The following is a 22,482-nucleotide window of genomic DNA, read 5'->3' as shown; positions in this document are numbered from 1 at the left end:
CCTGCACAGGATAAGCCAAATGATGCTTCTGAGCCTTCCTCAAGTCATCAGACCCTCAGTTTTCCAGAGCTGGAGAGGTAGCAGGGACACTTGGTGCTCTGTGTGTCCCCACACATCTCCAGGAGCTCAGGCCACCAGGGTTCTGAAATCCCCGAGGCTGTAGCAGGAGCTAAATTCAGAAACCAAAAAGGATGTTGCAGGCTTTTGTTTAAGATCCTATTTCTGATGAGGTTTAATTTAGACAATAGAGTCAAGAGCTCTGAAGTCACACTGTGTTCTCATTTAGGGCTTAATATTTTGTGATGTGCACCGTCTGATGAATGCTACCAAAGACCTCGTGTTCCCCCTGTTCTCTCCATGCAGAGTGAAGCTCCTGCTGTGCTGCTCCAGGTCTCAGTGGGGCCTGCCCTATCCTGGTGGAATCAGGGTCCACTCCAGTGGGAAGTGGAGGAGAACCACTTTGATAACACGGATTTGTGGTGGCCACAGTGATGGGCTCTTCCCCAGGGCTGCAGGAGCTCAGCACCAGGCAGCATCAGGGAGTGCAGAGCAAACCCTTGTGCAGTCCCCTCGTGTGATACTGTACTTTATGAACCTTCCAGAGCAGGCATCTGTCAGGCCAATGAACACTGAAACTGGTTTCAGCTGACACACATTCTGCTTTTTTTCTGCCGTACTGGAGGCCTATTCCCTGCAATGCTGCTTTTGTTGTTCACCTACCCTGGAGACAGCAGCTCACTGTGAAATACCTCTCAGGCACCTCATCCCAGACAGAGCCTTTTCTCTTACAGACCTGAGAGGGCTGTCAGCACCCAAAATTCCCTGCAGAGGCCTTTGAAGTTGCTGGCCAGCCCAAGAGCAAGGCTTGGAGAGGTGTTTGCTGGGAGAGGAAACACCCTGGCTTTCAAGGAAGCAAACCCGAGAATCTCCTTGTCATTTATTTATGGGAAGAAACAAGGGAAATCTTTCATGTTCCTCCGAATAAACCTCTCCCCTGGCTTGACTCAAATAATTCAAAAACCTTGCCAGGATTGGAAGCATTTCCCCATCCTCTGTAGATTTTGTGCTTTGTACTCTTGCTCACTAAATATATGCGGGCACATATACACCACTTACTGCAGCATGCAGGCTCATGATCTTTGCATGGCTTCTTCCCCTCTAGGACTGCCATAAATAAATCACTAGGTCAGGGAGGCTGTTACATGCCTGTAGTCTCTCTCCCCCGCACAGGCTCTTTTTCTCTCTCCTTCCCCCTCCTGCATTTGTACAGAGCACTTCAACCTGCGAGGAGTGTTCCATGCACCCCCCTCCCACGGGGGCTCTGTGCTAGGTGTGATCTGGCAGCAGATCATTCATATTCCTCACCACACAGGACACTAATGATCCCAGATCAGAGCAAAAAAATCACATTTTGGCACAAGCTGCACTCAAGTTTTCCCTCCCAGGGAAGGTGCTCACTGAGCTGACAAATCAGATTCCCACAGAGGCAGGTTTTCGAGCGTGTGGTGCTGCAGGGCCAGGAGCAGGTACTCAAAAATTCACTTTTGGAACCCAGAAGGGAAGTATGATCTTGAAAATACCCTGTCCTGGCTGCTTTGAATGCGATTGGAATGTTTGCAATTCCTTAAGAGTTTTTTTTGGATCAGTGTAGGTGATTTTTCCTTGGTGTTGGCCACCAAAAGGTGAGCTGTAGCCAAGAAGGTCCGTTCTTGCTCCACAGGAGGACCTAACCTGTGGGCCATGCTCCCCCTTCACCTTTCTGGCTAGAGCTGCTCAGGGGAAATCCTTTTGCCCTGCTCTACTCCTTCAAAATTCCCTTTATTTCAAGGCCTAAGCAATTCCCTCGGCAGCTCTGCCCACCACAAAGGACACGAAGGATGAGAAATATTAGTAGAAAAGAGAAGGGAAAAAAGAGCATTTATTATTGATGGGGGGCAGAACGACAGTCACCGTAGTTACAGAAATCAAGTGCCTTTCTAGAGCTGAAATGAGGCTTCACATTAAAGGCCTTTTGCACAGCAGTTTTTTAGCTGTTAGCAAGAGGTGGAGAGAAGAAAAAAGTTACATTCTTAATGTTACCCTTTTAGGTTTTGTCATCTTTGCTAAATGGAACATATTGTCAGATCTCGTGTTTTCCTGGCAGAAAAGTTCTCATTTGCAAAGGACCATGTGTGCATGTGAATTTTTTTTGTTCCTTTTCTTTTTTTGGTTGTTTTAATTGCTGTTGTAACCTGTACATTTTGCAAATATTTCAATCAAAAATTTCCAAAGCACCCTAAGAGGGAGAGGAAAAAGCAAGAGAGCCTTCCTGCAGGTTTTTCTCAGGTATGCTCATCACTAAGGTGATGGATTTTTGAGTGGTTAACAGTGCTGTCTCAGATAGCCCAAAGGAGGGTTATAAAGATTTCCCCTTCTTTATCTATTCCTGTGCTGTCACCTGCAGCCCTCTTTTTTCCACTCTGACTTCTCACAGGTGGGAACCATCTGAAATCTCAAATTATTCTTGCAAGAAACCCCCTCTCACACCTTGCAGTGCCCATACACAGCTTGTTTCTTCATCCTACGTGTGAGATTGTTAATCCAAACTAGGTAGAAATGTACCCCCTCAACATGGCTGTAGAGAGTAATTGGTTTTCTGTCAAGTATAGGACAAGACTAATCAAACCTGTCAGTCTGCAACAGGTCAAAACTAGAGTCAAATATGACCTGTGCTTCAAGGGCCATGAAACGCAGGAATACAGTGCTGGAGGTGCTGCAGAAACAACCTGAAAGAAATGCCAAGTCTTAGCAGCTTTAATTAGAGATAAAAGACAAAATTCAGAACTCGCTGAGGTCTCAGTTTGGCATCTGAACCCTGTATCTGTTTATCAGCCACTCCAAATCTACAATTATAAGTGAGAATTAAATATCAGTTTGGACTTATCTCAGGGGGATGTGTTGTTAAAATTCAATTCATTGCTGTTGCGTGCAAGAAATGTGCATCCTTCACACACACTGAGAACATGGGCATCTTCTGAGTCACTGAAAACACGGCCTTGCTGGGTTAATTATTTCTCTGTGAGGTGGGAAAAAAAGGATGAAACGTGGGTTAGGGTACAAGCAGGGAACAGGGAGCAGTCTTGTGTCATTTCTGTTCTATGACTATCAGCAAAAGGCTTCTTTGTTCCTCTGGTGACCGTGCAAGACAAACACTGTGAGTGCAGGTTTGAAGAAAAGGCTGGGACAGCTCGGGCAGTGGGGAATGCCAGCGCTGGGAGTGACATTTGGGCACTGTCACCTCCTTGGCTGCGGGGCTCCGCACAGGTCCATGGAGATGCAGCAACTATCCACGTTCTTCAGAGCTGGAACACCTTTCTTCTCCTGCCTTCTGCCCTGGGCATCACAGCAGCTTCACAGAATGAGCAAAACACACCCGGGCTCACCACACCCCCCAAAAAGAAGGACCCCCAATATGCGTGTGCAGATCAACACCCGCGCACACACAGCACTGCCACCCAGTGGCTTGCTAACCACAAAAGGGGGGCTGTAAACCTGATTTAGGGTGGGGTTTTCACCCCCAAATGCCATGAGCATGGTGTACAAATTTAATACAAACACACACCCAGCTCTGCCTTCCCGACCTGGAGGTGCCCAGCTTGGCAGGCACACAGGGCAGGGCTGTAGGAGTGAGCAAAGCTGTGCAGCTGCAGGTGGAAATATCAGTTCCTTGGCATCAGGTTCAGGTAACAGGCAATTTGCAATTATCACACATATTCTGCCTTTCCCCTTTTTTTCTCCCTTTTGCGTTTTTTGTGTGTCTGTGGTTAATTGCAAGGGGGAGGACGGCAGACCTTATCTCTCCTGACTAGTGGTGGCAAAACTGAAAAATTGTTTTCATTACCAGGTGGAAGGCTTTTCACATGCAAATTATCGATATCATTGTGAATGTGGCATTTTTATTAATCCAAACCAGCTTATCTGACCAAAAAGAAAAGAAATATCATTCTTGTTTTATATCAAACATTTTGCTCTGACAACAGCGAGTCATATTTGATGAAATATTGCATGGATCACACCATTTTTACAATTTAGTGCAGGAGAGAAGAAATAGAAAGGACTAATGGATGGGGTGGGGTCTGGGGATTTTTTGATGGATTTGGGGTTGGGATTTTTTGGTTTTGATCTTTTTATCTTTAAGACACTTCTCCTAAATGCCAGTCAAGTGATGCAAGTTCACATACGCATTTTAACCTCTTTTCTTCAACATCAAAGAAACTGATCTGGTTTTATAGATGTATTTTTATCTCTCTATTGTGTGCACTTCCCCTTCAGACACTGGGAAAATAAGGTCACGTTCCCTACCGAGTCCATCCTTTTCTATTGATTTTACTTTCTTAAAATCCTAATAGAGCTTGAAATTAATACAGTTTAATTTTCTTCTCCCTTTCTTGAGAACCAACAAAGCTTTCTTATTGCTGCTACACCAGTGTGGCTACAAAGAAGATGACAGACTTGGCATCCTCCTTCCAATGGCAAAAATCCTTGAAAAATGAAATTCAGAAGGGTTTTGGCTCTTTATCTTTGTCCCTTCCTGTGTAGAAGATGTGGAGGAGGGGATGTTTCTCTGCCCATTTCAATAGACCATGAATCACAGAAAGTTATGGATCCCTGTAATGTGGCAAAATTCAGATTCACTGACTTCAGGACAAGTCTAAATGCTTCTGCTTGGGCTGCAACTCAGTGCTCTCTGCTGAAAAAAAAAAAAAAAAAAAAAAAAAAAAAAAAAAAAAAAAAAAACCACCACCAAAAAAAACCTATTCATATTCCCCAGCCTGGGACAAACAGTGTGTCCAGTGTCTGGGAGCTCCTCCAGGAGCCAGGTGAATGCACTGCAGTAATGGACATAGCTACTTCAGGATCCAGCTGGAAAACATTTACCTAAGGGTAGATGAAGCCAGGTGAGAGGACTGGCAGCTCTGGAAGCTGCTGCGTTGTGACCAGCACCCTCCATCCATGAGCAGAGCTGCTGGGGAGGTATTCTCCAATCCCTTGCTCAGTGTGGACATCAGCAAGAGCATTTAGGAGAAGATGAAGGGCATCAAACCTACTGAATCAGCATCTTTCCTTTCTGCCAGTGAACCTACTGGGGAGGAAAAGACACTTCATGGCCCTTAGGAGTCACCTCTCTTTCGTGGGAGGGTTTTGCTGGCAAAAGCACCGAGAGGCAGGGCTGGTGTCGGCAGTGACAAGATGGAACACGACAGCCCTGGGTAACACAGGCTCCTGTGCCCCTTCCTCACATCAGAGCAGTGCTCAGCTGTATAAAACGGGCTGTAAACTTTGCTCATTTTGGCTGACAGGTACGATAAAGGTTATGTGTGCTTTATAGCATTACGAATTTGATGGAGAAATGTCCCCTGAGACCTCTCGCTGCACCAGGTCCTAGCATTTGGCACAGCGTAGCAGGGACCTCATGGGTCATCCTCCCTGCCCCTCCTGTGCTTGTTCAGGAGTCACTACCCACCTCAATGATGCACCTCACAAAGATTAAAAGCATTTTAAATATGTAGTATTTTTGCACTCTCTGTGCCTTTCATACCCACATCTTAAATTCATCACCTCTCTGCCAGTTGTTTGTAAATGTCCCCAGGTGTTTAACTCTTATTCTCTGAATCCTCTGAGCTATTGCTGGTGAGTGTGGTTATTACATATTCCTGATATTTCTCAAAGGCCAAAGGAGAATGTAAAAATGCCATTTCTTTTCTCTTCTCCTTACAAAGCAGAAAATGCAATATTGTTCTGGTGCAGTTACTTTAGCTGCAATGCTAACATTTTATATTTTTTTTAAGTGGACCTTATTGTATTTACTGCAAATGTTCCAGATACAGAATTACTTCCTCAAATTATTAGGAACTAGAAGATATAATCAGCTTTTATTCTGTTTTAGAACATATTACTCTACCACAACAGTCTATTTGCGACAGTTTGCTCTCATCTTCCTGCAACCGATCTTACAAATGAGACATAAAATTGAGGCTGTGGATGCTTATGGACCCAATCCTGAAACATTTATGCACCTGTTTAAGCTGAATCATGTAAAGATTCATGGTGAATGGAATGTGCAGAATGACTAACACTTGAGGAACTATGGCAATTGCTCCAAAGCATTCTGCTGCTCTTCAGGATAAGGAGCAATGCATGAAACTGGTGCATTATCAGGGTGCATTATCTGCTGCCCCTCCAAATCTGGCCAGGATGCTGTAAAGGATGGACTTGGAGTGAATGCAGAGTAAACTGTTCTCTCTGTAGTCAGTATTATTATATTAATTTCCTCTTATCACTGCAGTAAGACTCCTGACCGTGCAGAATTTAGCCCTCAGCAGCGCAATGAGATCTTGAGGTTTTCATCGCAGAATCACACTTGGTGGTGTTATACAGCTTTGTTAATTGATTACAAAATAATTCAGCAAGCTGCGCTGCTCCTGCATCTTCTATCCAGCTTGCTGCCTCCTCACCTCAAACCAGCTGCACTTCAAGGTCCTGGTCTCTGTGTCTAAAGCCGAATCAGCCAAAGAATGACCTTTTATTTTGACCTACATATTTCAGAGGAATAAAGCAACAGATGACACCAAGTAGAGGATTCACAGAGCTCTTTGTGTGAGCCTCTAGCAATGGAGCTCTCCAGTGAAGGGCATCAAGCTTAACTCTCAGCTCACTCTTCAAGGAGGATTTTTTTCCCCCAGTTATTTCAGTTAATAGCAGCATTTCCATTGACTTACACAGGAGCAGAGCCAAATCCCAGCGTGTCTTTTAAGAAAAGCTACTCCTCAGCAGAAGCAGCATCTCAGCAGATAGGATGCCCTTGCCCCTGAGAGTCCTTGTCCAGGCAAACCAACTCCCCACCGTGCATCGAACGACCCCCCCACTTATTCCTCAGCCTCCGTCGAGATTTCTGTTCTTGCACATTGACACTGTGATTGGCAACCGAAACACAAAGATCAGACAAAAGAGGCTGAAACACCACCTGGGATGGAGCTGAAAAAGATGCAGGAGCAGATATCTCCATCTGTATTCTCGAGGATGTGTACGAGGAGAAGCCAGCTGCGGTGTGGTGCTCCCGAATCACAGGGGACTGGCTGGCTGGTGCTCTGCCCCGCTGCATCTCGGGAAGCCCCAATGTCACACCAGCAAGGTCACCTCAAAGCCTCTTTCCTCATCCTCAGGCCAGTCACACTGCTCTGAAACTCCACAACAGGGTGGGCGAAAGGAGTCCAAGATGAATAAAACAGGAGGAGTATGAGGCTTTTCTCAGATTTACACAGAAGGTAAATTATGGGGCTACTTACGCCACCTAAAATCACTTTCTCCCCAGGGTCCTGAATATGCTTTATTATGAAAGCTGTATACTGGAGTGTAAATTTGCCATATATACTACAGTATAATTGTACCAGACTCACCTGTGTTGTATTTTTTACCTATAAATGTAATGGTGATTTGTTTGTCCCCTCTTTCTGCAAGAGTTTCAGAATCCCCAGGAAAGCACATGGGCCATAACACAATCCTTCCACCATTTAATCCAGATAAAGAGAAAAGTCTTGTGCTGAGCGTGCCTTCCCATACATGATGCTGGTGTTAGGCATCCCTGTACATATGGACAGCTTTGTCCTGGTGCAAGGCACCTCGGCAGGAATCACACAACACTGACAGTGTACCACACTGTACTTCTGAATTGATGCAAAAAGCCGTGCACAGAAGGGAAAATGGCAGCTTTCCAAGTGGCCCCAGTTAATAGCTCTGTTTTGCTTAATGGTGCCTCCCATTCAGACTAAAGATGCTGTTTTAAATATGTAAGCAATTAGTATCTCTCGCTCTCAACACATCTGTGCTGCTTCTCTCTGCTGCATTATAAATCTACCGCGTGCCTCTCCAGCTCGGCAGTGCATATATCACCAGATATTCTGATTTTCAGCAACTTTCTGGTCTGAAAGAGTTGTGCTTGGATTTGGCTCTGCCAGGCTGGCCTTGCCTAAACCCTGACACAGCCAGCCTCTCCTCTCCGGGTCTGTCACTGGACTAACAGGTAACAGGGCTATAGGGAAAGCATCTCTTGGTGGGTTTTTTTGGCGGTTCTCTGATCCAGCCAGTACTTTCGTGTTTTTCCCAGCTTTCACACACTTTTTGTGTAGAAACTGCAGTTTTTTCTCTCCACGACAAAACCCAGGGGTGCCTGTAGCCTGCAGGAGGATGTTTGCAGGGGTTGCAATGTGGTTGAGATGCAGCCAAGCATCTCAGAAGCAGAACACCTACCTTGCAGTTTTGTTCTTAAATAAATTCTGCCTGCTCAAACTCCAACGGGATCTGGAGTCATGGCAGGACCAGTGCGGTTACGACGGTCAGTATTTATAGGAGTGTAAGGAATCATTGTTGCTAAAATAGCAGCTGATAGTAATAGAACTGAGTGTGATGCTTTATTCAGCTTTATGGTTTTGGTTTTTTTAACGGAGCGTGTTCCATGCCAAAAAGCTCTGTCACCGCCCGTCCCTCGCAAGGGAGGAGAAGGTACAGCCACCGCACCGCGCGCGGGAGTTCCCCGTTCTGTGATTTTATGACAGTTTTTTGTCCTTTCGGGCAGAAGCCGCCCCGCCTGCGCGGTGCCCAGCCCTCCCCGGCCAGGACCGACCCCGCCGCACCGCGCGGTGGGCGCAGGGGAGGGGACGCCACAGCGGCGAGGAGCGCAGCCCGCTGCCGGGGGCTGGAAGGGGCTGGAAGGGGCTGTCGGGGGCTGGAAGGGGCTCGCAGGGCGCGGCGGCTCCCGGCTCCCCCGGCTCGGCCCCGGGTCGCGGCGCGGCCGCTGCGGGACGCGCGGGCCGCGGGGACGCACCGCAAACTTTAGCGGCGGGGGGCGGCGGGGCCGAGCCCGCCCCGAGCGCCCCCTCCCCGCCCCTCCGCAGCCTCCCCGCGCCGGCGGGGCGGGCCGGGGGCGCCGAGGGGCGGAGCGGCCCCGCCGGGCGGCGGCGGCGGCGGCGGCGCCGAGCCGGGACGCGGCTCCGGGCTCCGCACCCCGCGGAGCGGCGCGGAGCGGCCCAGCCCGGCCCCAGCCCCGGAGCCATGCCGCTGCCGTGCCGGGGCTGGACGCTGGCGCTGCTCACGCTGCTCGTCGGGTTCCTCATCTTCGCCGATATCTCGGAGATCGAGGAGGAGAGCGGGTAAATGCCCCCGTCCCCGCGCGGAGGAAAGGGGCGCGGAGCGGAGCGGTGCCGCGGACCGGGGAGGAGGCGGCGGCGGCGGCGGAGGAGGAGGGGGCGGGCGCCCGGACAGTTTCTTTGTCTCCGGCTCTCCCGGTTTTTGCAGTGCCCAAGTGGGAATGGAGCGCGTTGCGCTCCCGCGCAGCTCCGCGGAGCCGCCGGCAGCCCCGGGCGGGACCGACCCGCCGCCGGGCAGGAACGGGGCAGGACGGGGCACGGGGCCGGGGGACAGCCACGCCGCGCCGGGCAGGGCTGCGGGAACAGGTACCTCTTAGAGACGCGGTGGTACCGGTCCGAATAGGGATGCTGGAGCAGGTACCGGTCCCTTTAGGGATGCTGAGATACCTGTCCGGATAGGGATGCCAGGGCAGGTGCCTCCCCGTTACAGGCACTGAGGTCCCGGTCCGGGTGTGGATGCTGGAGCAGGTACCACTCCCTTCACAGACACTGAGGTACCAGTCCGGGAAGAGATAGCGGAGCTCTCATTAGAGGTGTGGAGGTCCTTTTAGAGAGGCTGAAGTACCAGTCCAGGGATGCTCTATCAGGTACAGGTCTGGGTAAGGATGCTGGAGTGGGTACCAGTCTGATTAGAAGTGTTGGATCAGATCCTGGTCTGAAGAGAGGGGATTTTAGCACGGGCAGTGCTCAGGTGCTGATGGATGGATGGAGCAGGTGCCTAAGTGGGATGTCGGTGTGAGTGGTCTGCTGGACAGGGATGCTGGGGCAAGTTACAGCCCAGGGGGCTTAGGTGCCACTGCTGGTCCAGATGGGTGTGGTGGAGAGGGCACCAGCTGATGGGAGTGATGGATAACTGACCAGTCTGTGGGTGGATAAGGGACCAGTCTGTGGGATAGGAGAGATTGAGCAGAGATCAGTTGGTTTGGGGTGATGGAGCAGAGAGCTTAGCCCACTGGTGTGTCCCTGTGGGATGTGTTAGGGGCTTCATGACCCTTACTGATCACTGTCATGGTCAGTGTTTACCTGCAAGTGCCATCTATGCCAGGGGCTGAAGCAGCCTGTCAGTTTGAGGAGCAACACCCTTCCCATCCTATGAACCCCATCTCTGAGGTCTGCGTGGAAATTCAGGGGATGAGAGGAACAAATGCAGAGAGGAAGGTTTGCATTAACTTGAGGAACTTGCTACAGCAATGTGTAAAACCAAATAATTTTAGTAATGAGGTTTGCACTCGGAGCACCCAAATGACACAAAGGTCTTTCTGTTTGGGACCAGTTAGCTTTGTCCACTGTGTTACACCAAAACAAACACCTTTATGAGATGATAAATGAAATGCAGTGATGTTTGTTTATTGTTTCATTGTTATGTTATGCTGGGTGCCACAGGCAGGAAGTGCTTAAAGGTCAGTAGCCTTGTCCAGAAACATCCAGCACCAGACTGTGGGTTACCAGGGTAGATGAATTGTTGCTCTGCAATGAGCTGGCACTATCTGTATAATAATAAAGGAAATTAAAGTCTTCTGATGCATCCTCCCCATTGGACAGGCTGCTCTGATCCCCTTGCTTTCTTCCCATCTCCTTTTCCAGCTTCTGTTCTTTCTTCTCTCTCCTCTCCTATCTGCTAGATCTACCCACTAGAACTTGCTGTGCCCTTATTGAAAATCTATTCTGTTTTGTTACTGACTTGTCCTGTTTTTCACCCTGGTTCATTAGGGATTCCCAGTATTGTGTCTTTTTTTCTCCTCTCTTTTCTGTACATTGTATGGAAATTGGCTGTTTGCTGGCTGCTTATCTCCAAACCCTGGCATCTGAGTTTGTTGCTGTAGTTCCTCCAAGGAAGTTCTGCCAAGCGGTGCGGCGGCAGGGACGGCAGCAGGGTCAGATGAGTTCTGTAGGAACAGCGAGCTGCTTGTTCCACACAGCATCAGAAATGGTAGTGCAGGAGGGAACTGGCAGAGGAGAGGAGCACCCTGCACCCAGGGGGTGAAGGAGGGTCCTGTGCCCGATGCCTTGTGGTACCAGTGATCACCAAACCTTCACAGATCAGTGCCCACATCATTGTGCTTCCCATCCGGGGATAACCAAAGCAAAGGTGGGACCCTGCTGTATTAATTATATATTATTTAGTCATGAAGTCGAGCAAACTGAACCTTTCTCTTGCTTTGTCCTCTCCCACACACTTTTCCTCATTGTATCTCTGGAGTGTTTTGGGTTTGATGAGCTCTTGCACCCCAAACACAGTAAGGGACCAAACACTGCTCACCTTGCACAGAATCCTGGCACAATGGGCTCTTCATCCCTGTGTACTGCCATGGTGCCAGGAATGGTGAGCCCCATGCTCTGACCTGGCTGAAATACATTGCTGTGGTGACATGGAAAAGCAAAGTGCCTGGTCTGCAGCAGGTCAGAGCATGAATAAAGGGTTTTCAACTGTGGGAGCCACGTAATAGCATTTTTTGTTAACAGGCCCTGTAGGTAAAGTGAACTGTGACAGCAAAAGTGCACAGCAGTGTAGAGAAGAGACCCTTCCAAAGTTTTCCAGGAGCTCTCTGTGTCCAGGAGAGAACAGCTCCTCTCCATGAGAGGTTTGGAAGATGCTGTGTATTTCCACAGCTTTCCCCCACATCAGGAATATTTGGCTGTTGTACTGTGTGGCTCAGCATCCTCCTTCACACCCCCCAGACCACCCTCAGTGGCTTTGGTCAGTGCAGCAGGGGAGGAAGGAGCTGCCCAGCTGTCTCCTGGCATGCTGCTGGCACGGGGGGGGCTGGGGAACATGGGCAGGTGCAACTCTTTTCTTCTTATTCCTTGGCATCGAGACACTCTCTAATTATTGTGAGGAGCAAACAGCTTGCCCACTTTTACACGTACCCTGCCCCCTGCCTGTGATTTGGATTGTCTTTGGAAGAACGTGCCTCGTACGGGTGGGAGTGGGGAGGAACAGATTTCTCTCCAAACACTGACAAATTTCAGAAAAAAAAACCCGCAAAACGTTCGTTAGGTAAAAAGTGAGAGAGAATATAATACTACTGGCAAAAGAACAAAAAACCCAAACCCGTGCTGTTTCTCTGGACAGTAAGTTCCCCGCATCGCAGGTGAAGGGAGGTAGGAGCCAAGGGCAGCTGGAGCTGCTCCGCCTGCCAGAGGCTTCTGAGAAAGATGTTTGTGCCTTAAGCAGTCCCATCTCACTCCTCTAGACATCCTTGTACCACCTCCCGCAGCCAGGAGATGCTGAAACAAAGAGATGTTGGGGCAAGGATGAAAATCCAGCCAGTTTCTCCCTCCTGATGCCGCACCGCCCTTGCTTAGCCCGTTCCTCCCACGCTGCAGCCAGCCCTGTGCGCGGGTTTTCCCCCTGCTACATCCTTGTCACTGTCTGCCCGTGTCACCTGCGGGTGTGGAGCTGCGGGATGGTGATGGGATGCTGGCGGGATGCTGGCAGGGACACGCTCGCCCCTCTCGCCGCCGTGTGCTGCTCCGTGAAGTATTGCTGTGACGAGTGGTCCTGGCACTTTGTTTCCGAACAGCCAGCCGGTTCCGGGCTGCTGAACTTTTCCTGCAGCCCGGTGGCGCCTGTGTTTCCATGCACCGCTCCCGCTCTTTGTTTGGCTGGCAGGGAACAAAAGACACGCTCCCGTCTGTCTTGGGGAGCGCTGATGCCATCGCAGCCATTTCTTATCCGCGCCGGGGTAGGACAGCGGGACGGAGCCGTCCCCGCCGAGGGAAACAAAGGGCTTGGATGGTTATTGCCGGGGATGAGGAAAATTCTGCTCCGCTTTAGGGGGACTGTCTTTGTTACTCTGCGCCTGCTATTGCAGTTCCGCAGGGGTCCGGCTGCGTCCTGATTGTCTGTAGAGGGAGCTGGTGACCCGCTGCCACCAGGTGACTTCTCGAATTATGTCTGAGCCATCTTAGGGAGCACTTGACACTTGGTAATGGGTTGGTCTTAATATGAGTCAACCTTTTCCGTGCTAGCCCGGACCACATGCCTTTCCATCCTGATTACAAGGGGAATGATATTCTGCTCGCTGTAAGTGACGAATACGAGTCACTGATATCGCTGGCCTGCCTGCCGGGGAGCTTGTCACTAAATTGCCACTTTTTTTTTTCCCTCGTGTGCCCTTTTCTAACGCCTGCCTTTCAAAGGCTCGGGAAGAGAGATGTTTTTTGTGTCCTTTATGGAGGCTGCTGCGCTTGCTGTGAGCGGTCTGTAGTGGGCTGTAGTGGTAACACTTCTTGTCAGGGTTAGTCCATGGGGTATAAACATCCTGCTTCCATCTTCCAGGCTGTGATTTACTGCACCTTGCCCTGAGTTAGTCTAAGACTTGCTCTCCAGCAGAAAGTTTCGCTGGAGAAAGTGCTGCATTCTACCAGCAAGCGCCTTTGTGCGCTCACACGGTGGGGTGTGCACAAGCCAACAATTATCCAGGTTGGGCTGGAGGAGGAATAGCTCCCGGCAGGACACGAGCCCACAGACATCCTGGAAGTATTCATGTAAATGGAGCCAAAGGAGACCTTTGTACTCCTTGGGTATGGCAGGGCTCTAATAAAAGCTCCGTGACACATCTGGCTGGAAAATAAAAGCAGTGTTGGAGCACTGAATTGAGTAAGAAAATACTCGGGGTAGGCTTTGATTGCAGCTCTTCTGACAAAAACCTGAGTGCGAGCAGCCGGTTTCAGGTTGGCTGCAGAGCTCCCTCTCCTCCCCATGAAACACTCCGTCACCTCCTGCAGCCCTGCAGGGGCAGGGTGGGCTGCCACAAAAACATCTCCAAAGCCCCGGGCTCCTGCCTGGAGCAGGCTGGGGGAGATGAATGCCCACAGCTTGGTTCCTTAAGCTGAGCTCTGGGGAGTGGTAGGAGCAGTGGGACCGGCAGGGAGGGCTGGGAGCAGCAGGGGGGAAAGCACTCCAGACCCCCAAGAGAGCCAGTGGAACAAAAAAAGAAAAGCCAGTGCTTCGGGATTTCCAATACATCTGTTGAAAAGTTACTCCACAGTTCAGTATTGGTTGTCAGCAGCTTGCAAGACCCTCAAGGAGGAAATTTCTGACCTTGCTGGTGAGGAGAGCTGTGGTAGGAGGCTGCAAATCACCAGCCAGCCTTTCTGGAATCTAGTATTGCTATAGCCAGGCCAGTTCATGCAAACAGAGCAATAAAGACAATAAAGCAGTTCCCAGCAGGGCTTCACATTCCCTTTTTGCCTAGGTGGGCTTTTTGTGTCTCGTCTCCAACCCTGCAAGTGCACAATTCCAGTCGGGAATGCCAAGGGAACCTCTCTGCCCCAGCAGAGAACAAGGAGTTGCGAGTGTTGGCTCATTTAGCGAAGCCTTGTTGAGCAGCTAACGGGGAGTTCAGAGATTCAGCCTCAGCAGTGCCGTGCCTGCTCCTCTGGGACCAGGGCCAGCAGTGACACAGCACATCCTGCCGCTGCCACCACCCCTCCCAGCCTCTCCCAGGCATCACCAGCCCCCCCAGCCTTCCCCAGGGGATGAACTCAAGGGGTGGGTTTTCTCTCTCATGGCAAATGGGCTTTTGGTCTTCCAGGAAAAACATTTAACAGAGGTGCCTCTTTCTTTCTTTGGGCTTTCAGGCTGTTCTAATGTTACACAAGAGGAAATGGCCTCAACTAGCACCAGAGGAGGTTTGGATTGGGTAGCAGGAAAAGTTCTTCACTGAGAGGTCTGACAAATATTGGCCCAGGCTGCCCAGGAAAGTGGTGGAGTCATGATCCCTGGAGGTATTTAAAAGATATTTAGAAGTGACTATTGGGAATATGGTTTCATGCTGGACTTGGCAGTCTTGGGTTGACTGTTGGACTCAGTGATCTTAAAGGATATTTTTAAACTATATGATTCTGTGATTCTGTAGGTATTTTGCTTTTTCATCCTCGAGAATAGCACTACTTAAATAGATCAGGCACAGTTGCTGTAAAAACCAAAGTTGTTCCAAACCAGACTTCTTCCAATTGCCTCCCACATTTGTTTTCCCTGGGCCTGGGTCATCGTCAGCAGCAAGAAATAAGCCCAAAGTAGAAAATTAGACAATAATAATTATTTTGCCGTTTCTCTGGCTTCCATCCCCAGTTGCCCCAGGAAACAAGGAAGTTCCCTGGCAAAGTAAATTCACTGGAAGTGTAGAGATTCAGGTGTCATTCAGCAAACACCACTGCAGAGCAGACAGGTGTTGGCTTCTCAGTCACTTGCAGTGCAATAGAAAAAGAAAGAAAAAGGAAAAGGAAACAAGGAGAGTATCTTTACAGCTCCTTCTCCTTCACATTTCTGCTGTAAATCCTTGTCTTGGCTGGCAGCAGCCGTGATGGTGGTGGTGGCCTTGGGAGATGCATCTTCACCAACTGCAGCAGAATTGGCTCCGACTGGGAAGTGAAAGGACTGATCCAAGGAAATGGGCACTGCTGAAACCTTCCAGAGCAGTGACAGTGCTGTGGGGTGAGAGCTCTTTCCAAACTTAAGCCCTCTTTGTGTAGGTAGCAGATGTTATTTTGAGGATGCTCATACAGAAGAACTGCCCCAGGAGGATGTCTCTGCCCAGGAGAGGTCCTCAACATCTGCATCAGCAGTGGAAGAAGAAACCACATGAGACCTTCAGTATTCCAGTATGCTGCACAGAGCACTGGGAAAAGAGATGAGGGGGGTGTAGGAGGATGAGCCCAAGGGCCCACAGCCCCATATGATAATGTTTTGTGCTGCAGGAGCCACTGGGATTTCTGGCTTCTGGGACACAGATGCTCAGGGTGACAGGTTCTGCTGCAAGCCTGATGCTCTGCTGTTTGTGCTCCCTGAGAGCTCTGCTCTGTTAGCAGAAAAAATTATCTCAGGATAAATGAATAGTGTAGACATGTCTTGTAAGCAGTGAGGGTTTTGTCTCAGCTACTTTCTAGATCTTCCCTGCACTCTTGGAGTTTTTACCTTCTCCCTTCCAGAAGGGAAAGAAGAGAAAGAAAATAAATTACACAAATACATACAAAATGCACACACTGCCCAGTCCCAAGCCCTTCACTGGATCCTTTTTGCCTGCTTCAATGTCTGTTTCTTTGCTGGCTATTTCATTAACACAGCCCCAGAGAAAGAGCTGATGCCAGGAGAGTTTTAAAGATGAAGGAGGGAATAAGGTCCTGCCAGTACACAGGATGGGGAAAGGGGATGTGTGTGAGTATTTTGTCTTTAGAGCAGTGATAGAACAAGAGCATCTTGAGGTGATTGAGTCAGGCCATGCTGACATTATGGCAAATGCACGTGGATGTGATTTGTCTCCACAGGTGTGAGAGACACTTTTCTGGCTCAGGAAAAGCTCCTGCTGGGCTGGGCCCAGAGCTCAAGGCAGGGACAGGGATTTGGTCACCCCAGTCAGAGTGATCCCCAGCAGTGTCCTGGTGACAGGCTGCCACGGGCATCTCTCCCATTGGCCTCGTGTCCATTTGTTGTGAGAGCTGTTCCTGCTGATTTGTCATGGGTTTTGTCTCGTAAGTGTTTCAGACTAATTGGCATGTTCCTTATTAAGCAGTAGACGTCTGTTTTGCAAACCCATGTGTCTTCATTCCCTCGTGTCCTCAGCAGACACTGGCAGTGGTTACACGCCGTGACTCGCAGCCAGACAGAGATGTCAGGGTCACACCCTGCTCACATTTACTCAGGAGCTGATGTGAAGCCACTGTCACTGTCACTTGGCAGGCAGGGATGCTGAGCACCCCTGACCTTCCCATCCTCTTGTGGTCCCTGGGAAGGAGGCTGCAGGATGGGTGATGTTGTGGAGGTGGGATTGGGGTGTGGGGAGAGGTGACCAAATCAACGAGAGCCTTTGCATGGGGCTGCATTTCCCATGACAAGTGCCATGAGCAACAGGAGGCCGTTGGCTGGTGCCTCACTGGTGCTTGCTGGAAGATGCTGTTCTGCCAGCCTGGCTGCCCCTCATGTAGCAGACCTGCACTCGACCCCAGCTGGACCAGGTTGTTTCTGAAAGCCATAATAGGGGCACACTTTAAATGCGATTGTGTGACTTGACAGAATTGAGCTTGGAACACTAAAAGTAGCACCTGATATTTAGGAAGTTTTTGACACTTGGGCTGCCAAGCTGTGACAATATAATCAAGTGAGATTTTTTTAAACACACTGAAGTGCGATTTCGAACATCCCATCAAGATGTATTGCAGGATCTTCTGTGCTAGCAGACAGCTGCTTTAGAAATGTCTTCCCAATTAATCCCTTGCTTGCCTGGGGAATGCGGGTGCCACAGCTACCACCCAGCAAGCACCAGTTCTCTTCACCACAGTCTCCTCCACATCCCAAGATGAGAGAGCCTCCAAAACAACTGGTGAAATGTCACAGGAATGGCCTGCAAGGGTCTGATGTCCCAGCTTCCCCCCGTGTTTAATGAAATGGGATGCAGGAAGGCGAGATGGTGCTGGAGCCTGGAGGAGCAGCGTTCCTGGAGGGGGAGCAGTGCCAGGAGAGTGCACAATGGACTGTTTGAGTGCAGGATCTCAAGGTTCAGAAATGCATCTCTGATCCCATCACTTCTCATCTAGCTTTGGCTTTTGTTTCTGATATGCAAATTGATTTACACGTGGGGCTAACCAGCCTTTACTCTTCGAATTTGTCTCTCCTGGGACAGCAGAGCATTTGATGGATGTGGGTGGATTTTGACCTAAACTCCACAGCAACCACTTGAGTGTCTAGTCAGAAGTCCACAAGGGGACTTACCAATGAAAGTGTCCTTTTTCCACATTTTCAGCCGCACTCTGATGGAAAACCAGGACAAAATCTCCAAGGAATCCAGGTCGAATTCTGGGCTCAGTTTCTTCTCACTTTTGGGCTCCTGGGCCACCTTTGCCTGTCCACCCTGCAGGGTAGGGCTGGACAGGTTGGCATTTGGAAGCCAATTATTTCTCTTTCATAGACAACTTGGAAATGTGACAGTTTTTCCCCAAAAGCCCTGGAGTGCCTTTGCTGTCCTGCTGCTCTCAACAACCTAAAATTCAACCCCTGAATTTCAGTAAAGGGGAAGGAAGTGTTGAAGCCTATGTACTGATCCACATTTCACAGCACTGTGAGCATCAGTAGGAGCAAATCTCTAAAGTTAGGGAGGAGGAGGGCCATCTATATCCTTCATTTCCAGTGGCTGGGCAGTGTATCCTTTCCCCCAGAGGTGTTAGTTACGGTGACTGAGTCTCTGGCCACAACACAGAAACCTGCAGAGGGGCTGTGAACATCAACTCCAAGTCCTCTTCACACTTGGCTGTCTCAGGGAAAGCCCCTGGGTTGGGAGGACAGTGATTGTGGGTGGGTGGTCTCTAGCCAGGCCTGGCATCATGCTCATGTGCTCTTCAGATAGAAAATAGCAGTTCTGATCATGAGGAAAACATCAGAACAGTCCTTAAAAAGCAAATTAAATATAGGTGGTGATTTATTATTTTTTTAAAATAGATACAGGCTGCCTTAATGGGCACAGTCTGCAGCCATCTCAGGAGACTGTTGGCTGCCTCTGCTTTTGGGGCCAGTGAAACCTTTGCAAATCAATTCCCGTGGTCCTCTGGGCCCTCCCACCCAGCAAGAGCCATACCCACTATCAGCAAGTAAAGAGCAGCATTTTCAAGAGGACAGGTCTGCTAGAAGCTCACAGTGCCTGCTCCTGGCTCGTAGAATTCATTTTTTGGTGTTAAGGGCCAAGCCACTTCACCCCCAGTGTCCCAGCTGTAAAACAAGGATCATAAAATGCACCTAACATAAAAGCAGGTTGTGAAAACCTAATTAGTAGGTGTTAGTCTTTTGAACCCCTCAGGTAAAAATTGTGGCACTCTGAACTCCCTTCCTGGGGAATTCAGGTGGATAAATTCAGCCTAATAATCCCTCAAGAGACTATTATCCAACTTTTATATGGAGGAGGGAGAAGAGGAGGACTTGGGTTGCCCAAGGTCAGGAAGAGGCAGAGGTTTTGTTCCGGCAGGAATGAGCTTCACAAATGTGGTTAAATGCAGGAGGGTCGGGACGAGATGATCTCTAAAGTCCTTTTCAACCCAAATCATTCTGTGAGCTGTGAAATGGGTGGTTGGATATGGCTGAAATTTCCAGTTAGTTCCTCTTTCTCATGCCCATGTGTATCCCCTGCCACAGATGCTGGGGGGAAGCACGACTTGGAGGCAGGCATTGTAAAATACTCAGAGAAAACACGTTTTCCAGTTTGTGAGCCTGGGAATGTGGACATGTGAGATCTGCTCGTAGAGATCTGCTCACCCAACGAGGCTCTGTGACCTACTTGTTCAGTCAAAGCAGCTTTGATTCCACGTATGGAAGTGGCTCGAAGCGAGACCAAACTCACCTAGCAACAATTAAGAGAAGCATTTTAGAAGAGGGAAACGATGAAAAGGGAAGCAAAAACCCTAAACAGGCCCATTCACAGGGGGTGAATGGAAGAGTCTTTGCATACCTGATTTGTCCCAAATTATTCATCCAAGAAAATTTGGGCCTGAACCATAAGACAATTTTTCTTTTACATCCTTTGGTAATATGAATAAGTGTCACTTTATATCTGAGCACAGAACATTTTGACCTATATAATATTTTAGATCGTGGCAATGCAGCCTGAAAATCTCAGGGAAAATGAGAAAAGATGGCATAAGTCAGTAAGATGGCATTAGCACATATAGATGCAACTTATCACTGGAAAACATCCCAACAGAAGCCCAAAGAAAAATGTTTTGTAAATAATAGGATTAGGAAGCAGGTTGGCACATTGTGGAGCTGGCTATACAATGAAACTGATAACAACTAGATTAATAAGGCAATTCAGTCCAAACACAGTGTAGCACTAGAAAGCTTTTCAAAATCGATGCTATCTGTGCTATTTTAATCGAGGTTGGTCTTTGCCTTTTGAAGCAAAGAGATTTGAAACTCCAGGTCAGGAAAGTACAATAAAATGCACTGGGGTTTTTTTTGTTTGTTGGATTTTATTTTTTTTTTTTAACATGTGCTTCTTAATTAGTGTCCTCCATTTCTAAATGGTTTCTTCTTCCCAGGTGGGGGAAGTGAAGGCATACAGGGGTACTGCCTTGCCTGTGTTGGCAGTGGAGTATGGCAGACCTTGGGAAATACTGTGCTTGGCTCATTGCTGGTGTTTTGAGCAGCTGGTGTTTTCTGGCTGGGAGCTGAGGAGGATGGCTGGGCAGGGCAACACACCCCAAGGCATCCTACAGCACACCTTGCATCTCACTGTGCAAAGGGAGATTGTAGGGAAAACGTCCTGAAGTTGTAGTGTGGCACACAAAGCACCAAAGGACTGACAGTTTGGAGCATTTTAAGATCCACTAAACCAGCTCAGACATTCAGCCAAGTATCATTTCTCAGCTTTGTCTTGGAGGGAGAAACCAAGCCTGCCACAGTGTCTTTGCATCTCAGGTGTCCACAGGAGCATGGTGTCTGCTGCTGGCCAGCAGAGCAGTGATCCCAGTGCCATGGGAAGATGGTTAGCAGAGACTTGCTCTCCTCCACCAGTTTGCTGCACTCTCCATGTTCATTTATGACAGCAGAGCCCTTAGTGCCTCTCTCTGCATTGTGATATTTTTGCTTTACACAGTGTGTGAGGGGAGAAAAGTAACCCCTGACACTGTCCTTGAGCGGGGTCTCAGCTGGCAGCCAGTCCCCTTCCCCACCAAGCTGCACACAGGCAGCTGGGAGAGGTGCTCTCAACTTGTCTTCCCCACATCCAGCATCTCCAGCCCCAACACCTGCCTTAATTCCAGGAGGAGGAAACACACAGACCTGTCGCTGGAGGCATGTAAAGCCAGACTGGATAAAATGCATTTGAATAATACGTTGTGATGCTCTGAATCCTTCCTGCTGTAGCCACAAAACATGGATGAGGTAGGAGCTAACACCTAGGGAATAGTCTTCTCTACTTCCTAATTTATCTTTTTTTCCTTTCACATGTGAACCAGCATGTATTCAGGGAAAAAAGAAAAAACACCACATTTCTTTCTGTAAGCTTTGTGTGTCCTACAGCAAGTGTGAAGGAGTGTGAATCCCATTTGGAAGGCTCCTTCAGAGCAGACGTCTCTGAGCAGGTGTGTGGTTTGCACACTAATCCAGTCTGCTCCCACCCCCACTGTGAACCCCATTAATGTGCAGCCTTGTTAAATGCCAGTAGGCTCCAGGAATGAGCCAGTCCTGCTGTTCCCTTGATGCACCAAAAAATGAAATAGCTCACAGGCTCTCAGGTCTGTCAAAGGACAGAGGAGAGCGCCAGAGCAGGAATCACTCTGACTTGGCCATGGATGGTGTCTGGCAGGAGGGAGGAGAGGGAAAACCATCGTGGCATTTCCAAGGGTTTGATGTTACGTGGTGCTGAGGGCTGTGCTCAGCCTAATGAGGGGATTTATGTTGCATCCCGCAGGTCTGAAAATCCTTTTTAATGGCACCAAACACGCTCACACACACTTCTTTTTTCTCTTTCATTTTTGTCTAATGCATTTGGGATTTTTTTCAGAACTGGTAGAAATACATTCTCCTGAGATACATTTTCATTAAGGTATATATTTCTGGGTAGCAATATTTCTGCTGGAAGAGAATTTGGTTCTCTTTATGAGTGTGCTCATTGGGATATCTGTGCAATGGGAACAATAAAACAGAGCTGTGAGTACATGGTGGTTAAAATGTGTCTGAATGGGAGTCCAGCTCCCTTGAGCATCACAAGGTGGGTGAGTTGTTCTTTGTGACCCCCTTGAAAACAGCAAGCTAAATCAAGAAGGAGCTCTGCAGCCAGCTAGATGCAGACCAATACTTGTATGTATTTAAGTGAGGATTCACAGCTTGTGTGAATGGTTTGGTTTTCTGAAGGGGCTTGGTCCAATCTGTTCTTCAGTATAGCATCACAGAGGTGCTGGAAACTTTGGCTGTTCATTCCCACAGGTCTTGGTCAGACTGGTCTGGCATCTGTCCTTGTGTGGTGGTGTCAGGCCATGGGAGTGATACTGCTGTCACTTCAGGTCTGAGCTCCAACGTGGGAATGAACTGTGGTGAGCTGGCCTTGTAGCTTCAGCCAAGTTACACCAAAGGTGGGGAGAAGAGGCTTGAACATACTCACAGGGTTGGAGTGAGCTGGATTGGAGCTCTGGGTCTGGCCTTGGTCCCTGGGAGCTGGGAGAAGGTACACTATGAGGTCTCCACAAGTCATTCAATCTGCATAAAATGAGATCTTGGATGTTCACAGCTAAAAGCCCCGGTGAAGACAGTGGTGGGAACCCTGTCCAGATCATTCAGTCCCTACTTTGAAAAGGACAGGGAAAGTCCATTGGC

General features: G+C 49.0%; 1 protein-coding gene across 1 annotated transcript in view; it reads left to right on the top strand.

Annotated features, from left to right (window-relative positions):
• The first annotated feature begins 9,078 nt into the window (after positions 1 to 9,078).
• ST8SIA2 (ST8 alpha-N-acetyl-neuraminide alpha-2,8-sialyltransferase 2) overlaps positions 9,079 to 22,482 on the top strand; it is a 29,911-nt gene continuing 16,507 nt past the window's right edge. Inside the window, exon 1 of the mRNA XM_066328030.1 lies at positions 9,079 to 9,185. Coding sequence (XP_066184127.1) covers positions 9,088 to 9,185 — 98 coding nt within the window. The 5' untranslated portion in view covers positions 9,079 to 9,087. The remainder of the gene's footprint in view (positions 9,186 to 22,482) is intronic.

This window comes from Sylvia atricapilla, chromosome 13 (genome assembly GCF_009819655.1).
Source record: "Sylvia atricapilla isolate bSylAtr1 chromosome 13, bSylAtr1.pri, whole genome shotgun sequence".
Classification (NCBI taxonomy): Eukaryota; Metazoa; Chordata; class Aves; order Passeriformes; family Sylviidae; genus Sylvia; species Sylvia atricapilla.
The sequence above is the reverse complement of the archived record's forward strand: the minus strand, read 5'-3'. Positions and strand labels throughout refer to the sequence as shown.